Raw genomic sequence first — 12,526 nt, 5'->3', positions numbered from 1 at the left:
GTATAGAGATTGAGGTTTGTGTGTCGATGATGGGGGTGATGGGGAAGGTGCGCGCGGTCAGGTGTTCTGGGTCTTGGCGCGTTCGGGGCGGGAGAGCGATCTAACGGTTCGGCCTTGCGACGACACCACCATCACCTTTGTGACTTCGGGATGCGCTTCACCATCGTCTCTGCCAATCATCCGCATACCACGGGCCACGATCGCATCACTCTGAACTTTGCGCCATAGTCGCATTAGGTATGTAGTAATAGACCTACTGATGCAAGTACCACGAGCATTTCTGGAGACTAATCGAAAGTTCGAATGCTAAGCATATCCTCAATAATATCAATCGCTTTTGGTGGAACTTCCATTCCAGACAAGGACCATGTCGTCAATTCTTTCGCTCTATCGTAAGTGTCGACTTGCGTGTGCGCACATTGACGAAATAATCTTCCGCCACCAAGCTCTTCTCGCGGCGTTTCTCGAGTGACAGTATAGATCCTTCAAAAAACTTCTCCTTGAAATACTCATCTGCGTTGATTTTAGAAGCCCAAGCGTGCATACATTCCTGGCCAACAACAGCCGCGTCGCCCCAGCTCCGAATGGTCAAGTCTGCCAGTGCAGAAGCCATGTTGCCTCCGAGTCCTTCGGAAGTTCTCCGCACGAAGCCGAATAGGTCTGGTGTGAGTTGCGGCTGCTCTGGCTGCCGTGCAAGAGCGGCAAAGAGGCGCGTCATTGCATGGTCCTGGAATCCGGGCACAGATAATTCACCTCCCAAGAGCCAAGCCATTATAGCAGCCTTGACTGCCCATTCCATGGTGTCTGTACGCGCGATCTCAAGCCTGATCTTCAGGTCTGGTCTGCCGTATGCGAAACGCAGCCGACATACTGGACCAGATAGCTCTTCGTACTTGCCAGTATACAGCCATTGTACAAGAAGACGGAGAACCTCAAGGGGGTATGCTTTAGAAATGCACATCGTCGGTACAGGCTTGTCTTCGTGTGGGATGTAGGTGCGGAGGTAGTGTGCGGAACAGACTGAACACAGCAATCCATAGGGTATGTAGATATAGCTGCGTCCGTCGGGCCAATCGCCACGGACCATCTTTATAGAACGAGGCTGGCGTGCGCTATTGTGAGTGGTTGGCAGGTGTTTATAGAGGTTGCATGAAGGCACTTACAAATGTACCATATGCTCTCCCCGAGGGCACGAATCTAACGCGGATGGCTCACTGCTTGTAGCCGCCATCTGGTCGTGTGTTCTCTTGAGTGCCATGCTGTTATCCGACTTTGAGGTTGGTTTGGTCGCAGAGGTAAGAAGAGGTGGTGTTTGAGAAGTGCAATGAGAATGAGAGGCTTAAGTATACATACGCATGGCGTGCTCTGCCCTCTCACTTGCTTAGCGAGTTGTGGCCATCCGGACAGTGAGAAATGGAGATGACTCCTCAATATTACCTAGCCATTGGAATCTCACTTTCTGGAGCTTCATTATCTCCAAATCACCTCATGAGTGAGGTGATTTCATCCGGAAGATGGTATACAAGGGAAGGCGCTTGGTTCTGTATGTTGCAGGTCATTTTGACCCATCGCAACGAGCGACTCATAACTTCCGAAATCCATATGTACCCTATCAATCAGGTCCTCTCGAAAAAAAGATAAGTATCATCAAAACAAGAGCTTACGGCAGAGAGGCTTCAATAACCACGTCCAACGCGTTCTCATGACTCCAGATACCCTCAATCTTGAGTCCCACCGACTCGAGTAATTCGCGAAACTGCGACTCAGTTCGCTCTTGACCTGAAAGCGATTGCATGACGTTGACATCCATGGCCGTAAATGCCCACGGTGCGTTTCGATCGGGTATGAGAAGCTCTTTGATGAGAAGCGTGGAGTAACCGGGCTTCATAGCGAGGACGATATTGCGCAGGATGCGTCGGCATGAGTCATCGCTACTGAAGTCATGGAGGACGTGTTGGAGCATATATGCTCTCGCACCTATTAGGGACCATTAGTGCCGTATAGATGGGGTTGTGATACGACGAAAATCGTACCTTTAATCGGCTGAACCTCATTCCAATCCCCCACATGTGCTTCAAAACCATCTTGCTCGCTCCTATCGACAATATGCTCCAACTCCTGGAGCACAAGCCGGCCCTTAACATCTCCTCCAAGCGCTTCTCTCAACAGGCCTAAATCACCCGCATCGCCGCCTCCGATGTCAACAAGTAGCACCTCCTAGTCAGACACGGGTCCGCCTTCTACCAACCGCTCTCTGAACGGGTAGTAACCGTCCTCCCAAAAGAAAGGTTTGCCGGCGTTGTACATCTGAATCATTCCACCAAAGCGCTTTCCCATCGCCGAGTCTTCGTTGAAATACGTGTAAAGCGATTTGTTAGAAAAACCATGCGCGTGTTGGAATGGGCCGTTGCTGATGTCGGATGGATTCTGGTGGGAGATTGAGTCGAGGTATGAGGGGACGCGCCAGCCTACGTTGTAGAAGTCGTCGAACCTGTTGCGGGCGTGGTATGAGTAGAGGGTCTTGTATACAAGGTTGAGTATGATCTGGGGCTCACATGAAGTGTATAGCATCTTTAAACGACTTTTGTCTCAAAGAAGCTGAGAGGCGAGTGCTCGCGTAGGTATCGACATCGACTTCACGGATCGTGCCGTTTGCTGCTAGATGGCGTAGGAAGCGTGCTGTAGGCTGTCCATCAGTATCACATCATGAGAAAATGATAGCGACTTCCTCCAAATAATTCCAAATGCCGATGTTGTGGACCTTCGAAAGTTCGCGATAAAGCACAATACATACCAACCAATCTTGCATCCGCCCCCGCACCCTCAGCAATCCGCTCACACGACACGCCCTTCTCACCAACATCACCCAACGCCTCGAAAACTCCCCACTGCAAAGCGAGTCGAATAGCGAGATAATGACCAGACTGAATGCATTCCGTTCGTGGTTAGCGCTAGTCAACCAGATGCAGTAACCACAACCCCGCAAACCCAGCAAGACCACCACGACCCAGGAGACGTACCTCATTAAACGTCACCCGGAAGACAGCTTCATCTGGTCTTTCCAATTCGTTCCTAAGCGCTTCGGCTAGACCGCTGAGTTGGAGGCGCTCGGTGTTGCTGAGTTGAGCGCGGAGGGTTGGGGCGGCGGCTAGGAGGGTTTTGGGTTGGGACAGGGCGTCAGAGGCCATGGTGTGCGGAAGGTGAGTGTACAAGAGACAGTTCGTAATGTAAGTGGATTGGGATCAACAATGATAGATATGCCGGCAGATGGCAAGTAGCCAAGAAGGCGTACCGCGCCTGCCGTTCCAGGTCAAGCGCAGAAAGGCAGGAACGGTGGGGTGCATAAGTTCACTCGTATGCTGCAGGAGCATATTTGGGAGGCGAACGACGTTTGTATGGTGATCTTGATGAGTTGAAGAGAATGTGATGGTGGGCTCGCTGATCTGGATTGACAATTTCACATGGGCATCGTCTACACTCCGCCCACTAGGCTCGCGATCTTTCCCTTCTTTCTCTCCAACCGTGCCCTGTCCATCTTCCATTGACCCCAGCAGCATGCCAATCCAAAGATTACTGAGCCTCTGGGAGGTGGAAACCGTCCGTAGAGGGCTCGCATCTGGGAATGACCGAAGAATCGAGCTAGCAGCATTGTTGGTTACTTCTGGAAGAAATAAGTTGTCAGTAGAATTTTCCGTATCTACGGGAGCTAGTTATACCTTTCCTGAGTTTTGAGTAACGCCTAACAGTAGGTAGAAACGAGAGGGAGTTGTGTAATGTAGGTTGATAGACGGACAAGCTGTCGTTGTTGAAGAGTGAATGTAACGGCGTTTGGTACTGTTTGTGATGGAGAAAAGCGAAACGTGAATATTATACGCGGCGACATATATATGGTGAAAGAAATGTTTGGCTATATATGCGTGACGTGGTAGCGACAGAACACAGCCGTGGTTGTGAAAAGTTAGACCCACCTCATGTGTGCGGTGCCACCTTCACTCAGCCTCCCCAGCTCAAAGATGTCATGCCATGACCAACTACACCATGATACGCACTATGCCATAACCATATACATTAATAAAAAAGGGTATATACAACCACTTCGCGCACTTCGCGTGCTTCCAACTTCCCACCCTTCCATCTTTGCGACCAAGAGTAGCTCAACACTATACAAAAGCTCTCATCTCAATCCCAATCCCTATAAGTCCAAAGAAACGCCATAAACGCCATTCTTTTCCCGAATCTACCCATCCCTCCCATCTTATCCCTTCAACCCATCTCGTCCCTCTCACTGATAAAACCTCCACTTAACCTCCTTACACGCCCACTCCTTCTTAATCCCATTAATCCTCTCAACCTCCCACCCACTAGTCCACTCCTCATCCCCCACCTTCCCACCCAACCTAATAACCTTGCTGAGATGGCACTCTCCCTCCCCCTTCGCCGTATATCGCCATTGCAGACAGTCTTCGACTTCTAAGCAAACGGCCTGGCAGCGCTCGGAGCTATCTGCTGCATCGGGATGTTTCTCGGCGAGCTTGTCCCAGTTTGGTGGTTCTTTCTTGTCTTCCTTCATGTCCTTGCCTTTCTTGTCGTCCTTTTTGTCGCCTTTCTTGTCTTCGCGTTTAGAGATGCTGTTTGAGGTGGGGAGGGCGCCGGCTTCTTGGAAGACGCGGGAGTCGGGTGGTGGGGCGGTGTCGAGTTTGAGTTTGGGGGGCTCTTTCTTGTCGTCTTCTGCTTTCGGCTTCGCCTCTTCCTTGGCGGTATCTTGCTCTCCCTTCTCTTTCTCTTTTTTCTCGGCGTCTTGCTCCTCCTTCTCCTTCTCCTTCTTCGCAGCGTCGTCTTTTAGCTTCTGTCGACGTCCTTCTAGTGCAACGATCTTCGTGTCTTGACTTAGGTTGTCCCAGCCCACCTTTTGCGTTTCGATGTGCGGTTCCACTGAATCGTGGTAGGCGTCACGGTACAGATATGGCTTCTTCCAGCCATTCGCGGTGGTCCACTTCTTCTCGATATCCCATTGTCTGGTGAGTTGGTCGCCACCAAGGTGGTTCCATGACACGGCAGGAGCACACCAGTGCTTCCTGGTGTAGTCAAGTGTACTTGGCTGTTCGCTCTGGAGTAGTGGCCACGAAGCATAGAACTCCACATGTGCGTCACCAAGCGCCTTCGCTAGCATCAAGTCGCCGCAGCATTGCTCGCCGTTGTCCGGTTCCCACTTGGTTGTGTAGAGCTCATCGTACGATTTGGAGTATCGTCGCAGTGCACCCTGAGACATCATGATGCCTGCTCCGCGCTGCGCCACCTGCGTGCCCGCGATGTAGTAGGGCGCTCCGCTGTAGTATGGTATCCGGTAGTCCAGTCTGTTCAGCCATTGTAACAGGTTCGTCCAGCTCAGACTTGTGTCGGCTTCAATGAAGACGAAGAACTTGGCGCTGGGGTTCATGTGGTACGCCTTGTACACCATGGGCAAGAACTTCCACTTTTCCAGCTCCTCCAGCTTCTTCGTGTCCGGCTTGTGCTCTGCATCAGCATGCATGAGCTGGTATTCCTGGAACTCCTTGTGCTTGAACTTGGTCTCGCCGCTTATTGAATCGAGCGCATCGTGTACTTTGTGTCCTTGGAACTCGCCGGCGTGGTCGCTGAAGATGGCAAAGGTGGGAACGCAGGCTAGCAGATTGCTGAGGTGGCTGTTGAGCTTTTCGATCTCGGCCTTCGATGTCTTGAGGACGACCATGACGTCTTTCGCTCCGTCGACATCGCTGCAGAACTTCTCGACTGCGTGTGTAGGAACGGCGGCTTCGGCGGGCTTCGTGGGCGCAACGTCCGGCTTGGCCGCAATCGGACTCTTCGACGCAGGTATCGCCTCGGTAGCTAGTGTTGTAGGCGCTGGCATTGCGCCTGAGCCCGACATACTCTTTGACTTATCACCACTCTTCAACTTTTCTTTATCTTCCCATCTTCCGCCATCTTCCTCATACTCCGCGACGCCTGTCTTAGTAGGCGCGGATGGTGTTGTCTTTCCCTTTCCACCCTGCGCTCCCTTATCATCCCATCTGTGATCATCTGTCTCCTTCGGATGATCTCCATGTGCTATCGGCGTGGATGTCGCGTGCGGAGTCTCGATGACGGGCGGCGGTATTATCGGCTCGGTGTGCACATTCTTGTGGTCGTAGTGGTCGATGACGGGTATCGTCGGCTGAGGCGTCTGTTGCGGCAGGCCAAAAGTCCAGAAGAAAGTCAAGAGCGAAAAGGAGACGATGATGATGGCGAGCCGTGAGGGGGTGATGAGCGGCATCGCGGCGATAGGGCTTCGACCGCCAAACTTGGAAGTTGAGGTTTGCTTGAGGGAATTTTATGGCATTGAAGTAGACAAAGTCTTTGAGTGAAAATAATCAAGTCATGGTGGTCGCAATCGCCAAAGTCGCGAATGCCCCTCTGAGCGATGATCCCGGGAATGATGGATGGATGAGGCGGTGGCTCTCACCCCTTGGCTGTGGCGCTCGGTCTAGCAGGCGCCGGAAGACGCGCTATCACGACGCTTGACCTGCCCAACTCCATTTATCGGTCTTCGATGCTGACGCAGATGCTTGCTTTTGAAAGAACAACTAGAGACTTGAAATCGTATCTACTACACTACTGTATTATGCAGGGGCTTCTGACAGCTGTCACCACGTGTCGAGGGCGCGCCTGCTGGCCTAGCTCACTAGATCACGTGATGCACTCCGATACCTCTTCCAAGAACACTGCACGCATGCAACGCGATTGCAATGGTTCACCGAGCAGTCAAAGCAACTCCTGAAAATCTATAGTCACTCTACGGCCTGAAACTGGACGCCTCACGGTCTTTTCGGCGTCTCCCTCCCGTGTTCAATTTCCTTCCCACCGGAGTTCCTCCGCCATCCACAACTTCATCACCCAGCACGCCATTACCAAATCGCGTTTCTTCCTGTCCTTCTCGATTCCATCCGTCATCTCCAGCACAAATTCCTTTCTATCCTTCTCGACTCCCATCCCCATCAACGATCGAGACGCGTTCACGGCACCCAGCCCCTCCCTGCCAGTCTCTTCCCTCGCAACAACCACCCCCTCAGCATCCTCCCACACCCCCTTCTTAACGCAATACAAAAGATGTTTCTCGGGCTCACATGTACCTCTGTAATCGCACACATGATGCTGAGCTTTGCATGTAGTAACATGCCAGATGCGCGTCCACTGGCCGCCCCACAATGACTCCCCAGACGTCATCTGAATGCTTCCGGGGAGTGTTCCAGCTTTCTTGCTGCGCGTCTCGAATTCATCTATGCTATATAGCGTTTCCTCGCTACTGTAGCGGATCGGTTGGTCGCGTGCTGTATGTGTGGTTGGTACTGAACATGACCGCGTCTCGCGTGCTTGTACTGCGCGGATACGCAACTTCGATACCGATCCGTCGCGATCGAAACCTCGATGCAGCTGGTAGCGGGGGATGTTATGCGTCTTGGTGGCGTAAACGAAAGAGCCGTCTAGTCTGAAGGTCTGTGCTTCTCCGATGGGCACAAGGTCGAGTATCGTCTTTTTCGCTTCTCCTTGACCCTGGACTTTCGATCGCCATTCCTCTTTGTATTTTGGAAACGTGTGTGCTTTGGCGAGCGGGCGACGAGCTGGAACGTTGGCGCTTAGCAGCTTCGTCTCCGGTGCTGCGGACGGGCTGCTGCTTGGACGACTTGATGCCGACCATATGCTAGGTGGAGATATAGCTTCGTCGAAGAGCGGCTCTTCACCATGCGTAATTGCGCCCGTCAGAACGTCAAATGGGTTCGTCTCTTTCGCATAAGTCTTGAACGTGAAAGAAGGGTCAACGAGTGGGACTAGGTCGTCTTCAGCAGATGCGGTAAACTCAAATGGGCGGCTGAACATCGTCGCGGCTTTTTTAATGAGATCAGATGATGGATATACTGCTAAGCATGCGACTGAAGGTCTATATATCTATCCGCAATGTCTCTGAGTGTTCTACGTCGTTTGATGTATCAGCCACGATGGGCGTCTAGATCAGTCGTTGTCGGCATCTCGCATACACCAGCATGCGCTGTATAAGTCGATCGCGCAAGGAGAAGCTGCAGAGTCATCTGACAGTGTTCAAGCGATTGGACTGGAAAGGCCGTCGTGTGTGGGCGTGGCGGGTTGAGCTCTCAGTAAGCATGTGAATAAGCGCAGATCGCAAGTTGACTACGCGCGGCTACTCGCATACGCATCACAAAGCAGTTCGAAGCGAGACATAAACGCGAGGCGCATAGCGAATGAATGTATTATTGTATACAGCGAGCGAAGGCAGCGTACGTAGCTAAAGATCCTCCCTGCCACACAGCTCAGCCTTACAACGGCTGCCCGTCCTCACCCAAAATGGGAGCAAAGAAGTTGAACTTGCCAAAAGGATCATACTCCTTCTTCAGCTTCCTCAGCTTCTCCAACCTCCACGGCTCATACCCGTACAGCTGCTCCGTCGTCTCGTCACCCCTTGCGTAGTTGATGTAAGACTCATAAGGCTTGTTCGTGCCTTTAATCATCGTATCGCGGATCTTACCCGCGTAGTCCCACGCGAGTGCATCAAGACTAGCGTTCTTGTCATAGGTCATGAACGGAGAGAAGAGGAGCTGACCATCGCGATCGGGGTATGCGGTGCTGTCGCTGGGTATCTCGCCGACGCGGTTGGTGCTGTAGCTTTCGAGGAGGACGGCGGAGTTGCGGAATTCGGCTGGGAAGGTGGTCATGATGTCGATGACTTCGCGGAGGGATGGGGCGTCATATGTGTCTGCTGAGACGGGGACGAGGGAGCGCGTGTAGCCTTTGGTGCAGGAGGGGCCGTCGCTGTCGGCGCCGGTGAATGTGCTCACGCCGGCAAGGTCGGTTATGCCCGACTCGGTGTTGATGGGGGACATTGCGACGAAGGGGTCGGTGTATTGGGCTGGAACAGTGTCGGCACCTTGGTAAATTACCCAGATGATGACGATGGGCTGGTGAAGTTAGTAATCGGGTAGTGTTAGAGCAAGGGATATAGACTTACGTTCACTGGATCTACCTCGGGATCGAAAGAGAAGACAACGTAGTGTTCCAAGCTCACCGACCTGTTAGCAGCTGTCATCCAGGTATTTGCGACTGCGACAACGTCCTCCATTTTGTCGTGCGTGAAGAAGTAGCCGCTGACAGCCCATCCATCCACAACGGGTTTCTTGTCATAGATCTTGATCTCAGCCTGCGTCACTAGACCAAAGTTGTGACCAGCGCCACGTATCGCCCAGAAGAGGTCTGGGCTGCTCTCGTTGACGGTGATGGCGGTGCCGTTGGCTAGGACCATACGCGCAGAAACGAGCTGATCGGATGCTAGGCCGTAACGTCCTTGGTTCCAGCCATGGCCTCCTCCGAGGATAGGGGAGACGTAGCCGACGCAGGCACAAGCCGTTGTCATTGTTTGCTTGTCATGCAGCCCTAGGAAGTCAATGACGTCGCCGTTGAGGATACCGCCCTCAATCAAAGCAGTATCGCCATCGTCGACGATGAAGATATTGTTCATACCCCGCATGAAGATTCCGACGGCGTTTGTGATGTTGTTGAGGTATGTTGTCGTCGCATGAGCGCCCGAGATGGCGTGGAACGGCTTGTCGTTGGCATTGGCATAGAGGATCTGGCTCAAGGTTAGCTAAAGAAAGGTTCACAATAGTAGAGGTTTGCTCACAGTCTCCTGAACATCTTCCTCCGTCGCAACCTTTACGATCATGTCGTAATGCGGAGTCTGCCCGGCGCCCCATCGTACAGTGGCATTGACAAATTCTTCTGAGCCTGGCAAGTAGACCTCCGCAAGCTGACTCAACGAGGACTTGAAGAGCTTGAAAGATGAATCAGACATGTTTAAAGAAGCCTGGACGGTAACCACCCAGGCCGCTAGGGCGGTCGCTGTCGAAAGAGTGTTGCGCAACATTGTTGTGATTCGAGCCGATGAACAACAGATGTGGTACGGAATTCCATACTGTGGACTTTGATCTTATAGTACTTCAGATGCTGGTGATCTACCGTGAAAATATGCGTGAATATCGGGCCTCACCAGCTTGTCGCCGTTGTTAGTTCAAGGAGCGCCCTTGGTGTTTCCCGCTTCTCCACCAATTCCAACATTGTGGAACAAAGGAAATGTAGTTCACTAGCATCCTTGTTCCCGACACAATGGGTCCGGCGTGAGTCGAAGGCAAAGGGTCAGTTCGATAGGGTAATCGTGAAAGCCATCACTCCTTCTGGGCAGGTACCGTGGTGAACTGATTGGTAGCCACGCGTGACGCTTACTACGAGATTTTCGGAAGATTCATTGAACTGCCAAGTTCGGCCGAAAAACAAATTGATAGAACAGAACGAATATAGAAGGTATTGCCTACCGGTGTTGGAGGTTGCGCATCGGATAATAATGCGCGCTAAGTCGAGACGCGCGTTAGAAGCGCGCAAACATGCTGGATCACGACGACGAAGTGTCTTTCAAGGTTCGAAAATACGTATGAAAGACCGCATCCTGCCCTCATCGAATCAAGGGTCAAAACTGGACTTTGAGTATCGATGTGCAGCCGAGTATACTGGACAAGTTCACGACGCCGCATCGTGGGTATTTTGTTCCGCGGTAAAGACGTTGCTGACACGGGCCATGGGGTTCTGAGAGACACGCCCTTGATGTACTTGGGCGAGTCGTGGCTCAAGTGTCGCCGCGGAGAGCAAAGTATACGGCACAGATGGAAAGTATCTGCGTATAGAGCAGGCTTGCTGGGGGTCCCTGAGAATGTTCCATAGATACGCGTCCTGATATGGCGTAACTTGCGCTTTCTTGATTGTGTTCAGGGTAGCGTGAGGCCATAAGTCTGCGGGTGTTGATGGGTTGGAGTGAAAGAGATCAGGACGAGGGAAATGCTGCTAGGTGCGCCTGCCTTCGGCGGGGGCAGGTACAATGCGCCCGCCCCACCCACCCATAACGCCCTAACACCAGCACTGACAACACAACACAGCGGCATCACACTCATCACAGCATTGGTTATCAGGGTGTAAACTGCGAATTGCCACCTGATACGCGCTAATGATCTCTGTCGAAGCTGCTTTGCATACAAGCCTGTGTTCATTGGCGGTACGCATGATCACTCCTCGGATGCCTCGCCCATCGCCATGCGCATATGAAAAGTCTTTGGCACGGAACAGCAACAACATCTGGAACTAAATTTCATCCATTGATAGCATCGCAATCTTACCAAGTAGGTTCTGCCAAATCTTGGCGCTTTGTGTCCTTTCCCACGACAGGCGAAAGAGCACTTTCCAATTACTTATCATTGGTTGCTGACATGCATGCGCTGGTGCCCCTCTCAGCTCGAGGGGCGCATGCATATGTAGAGGGGCACCACAGCCCTATTGTATGAATACTGGTATAATCAGCTCTCCCCGCACACTGCCTCGCTACCTGTTGATCATATCACGTTGATCAAATCTATCCCAAGCCTACGACTTTCAACCCATCATGGCACAACGACGCCCAGCCAGCGACGACACCAGCAACGAATGCGATCGCAATGAGCTCACACGTAGCTTGTTTGGAGAAAACAGTCTCCTCGATTTCACCACCACTGTATCTAGCTATTCGACTCAACCTTTCGACCACGTGGAACTGCTCAACTTCGAACGACCTCACCTCGAACATTCCGGATACGATGCGTACGGGTTCCTGAACCTCGCGCCATACGACTCGTTCACAATCACCGCGAATGCGGCATCCAAGACCAACGGTCCGTAAGTGTAGCATCGAGTGACTGGATAGCCTCTAGTGAACATACTAATTGCTATGGATGGCAGCGCCTATCTTTGACTCTTGCCTGCCCAACTTTTTCGTGGAGACTCCCAGCCCAGAAGTCCCACTTTTTGCATGTTGCCTTTCCAACCTTTACTTTTTCGTTTACCTTTCCAGTACCACTTCTGTTATCCCTTTTCCCCCATGATCTCATTACTTAGTTTAGTTTCCCAGTTTACATTTCATGCTGGGCTAAGACATCAAGTTATGATTCGACATTGTACTCACCTCAGATCTTTCTCACTTCTTCCTTTGGCAATCTCTTGTGTTCCACTGAAGCGTATATTATCTCACTTCTGGCTTGACGGTTGAACTCAAAATATCTTGTGCTACCATATACGGTCTTTGGAACGGCCACTTGGTGTTTCATGATCTGTTCGCCTCGCCAGGCGAATGTTGGTAATGATAGCACAAGACTAACCGCAATGCACAGATCATTATACCGCTCCATCCAGGCACAACAGATACCACGCCCTCTGACCCTTCTTCCAGGGACAATCTCAGGGGCCTTTCCGTGATGGTTCACGAGAACGCTTTTCTGTCAATTTTTTCGTCGAACGAGAACATTGTACTAGAAATTATACTGACGGGCGAATAGAGCTCACTAATGCACAGAATGTAACCACAATGAGTGATGGTGACGGGGGGGGGGGGGGCCCCGCGCCTCGGGGCGGAAATACTCAGTAGACCTCG

The 12,526-nt window shown here is 51.9% G+C and overlaps 4 protein-coding genes across 4 annotated transcripts; all 4 read right to left on the bottom strand.

Annotated features, from left to right (window-relative positions):
- Positions 1 to 373: 373 nt before the first annotated feature.
- Positions 374 to 1,087, bottom strand: J4E93_009878 (uncharacterized protein; the record flags this gene model as incomplete). Its single annotated transcript, XM_049347767.1, has 1 exon — positions 374 to 1,087. The coding sequence occupies one exon, from the start codon at positions 1,085 to 1,087 to the stop codon at positions 374 to 376; it is 714 nt and encodes a 237-aa protein (XP_049194996.1).
- A 573-nt stretch (positions 1,088 to 1,660) lies between these two features.
- Positions 1,661 to 3,188, bottom strand: J4E93_009877 (uncharacterized protein; the record flags this gene model as incomplete). Its single annotated transcript, XM_049347766.1, has 6 exons — positions 1,661 to 1,977; positions 2,034 to 2,217; positions 2,473 to 2,491; positions 2,556 to 2,679; positions 2,795 to 2,924; positions 3,021 to 3,188. The coding sequence occupies 6 exons, from the start codon at positions 3,186 to 3,188 to the stop codon at positions 1,661 to 1,663; spliced, it is 942 nt and encodes a 313-aa protein (XP_049194995.1).
- Positions 3,189 to 4,282: 1,094 nt separating this feature from the next.
- On the bottom strand, positions 4,283 to 6,289 carry J4E93_009876 (uncharacterized protein; the record flags this gene model as incomplete). Its single annotated transcript, XM_049347765.1, has 1 exon — positions 4,283 to 6,289. One exon carries the CDS (start codon positions 6,287 to 6,289, stop codon positions 4,283 to 4,285), a length of 2,007 nt encoding a protein of 668 aa, XP_049194994.1.
- A 2,056-nt stretch (positions 6,290 to 8,345) lies between these two features.
- On the bottom strand, positions 8,346 to 9,874 carry J4E93_009875 (uncharacterized protein; the record flags this gene model as incomplete). Its single annotated transcript, XM_049347764.1, has 3 exons — positions 8,346 to 8,984; positions 9,035 to 9,652; positions 9,704 to 9,874. 3 exons carry the CDS (start codon positions 9,872 to 9,874, stop codon positions 8,346 to 8,348), a joined length of 1,428 nt encoding a protein of 475 aa, XP_049194993.1.
- Between the last annotated feature and the right edge of the window lie 2,652 nt (positions 9,875 to 12,526).

Source organism: Alternaria ventricosa (assembly GCF_023758065.1).
Source record: "Alternaria ventricosa strain BMP 2768 chromosome Unknown scaffold_25, whole genome shotgun sequence".
In the NCBI taxonomy this organism is placed as follows: Eukaryota; Fungi; Ascomycota; class Dothideomycetes; order Pleosporales; family Pleosporaceae; genus Alternaria; species Alternaria ventricosa.
Note: the sequence above shows the minus strand (reverse complement) of the source record. Positions and strands in the feature narration are given on the sequence as shown.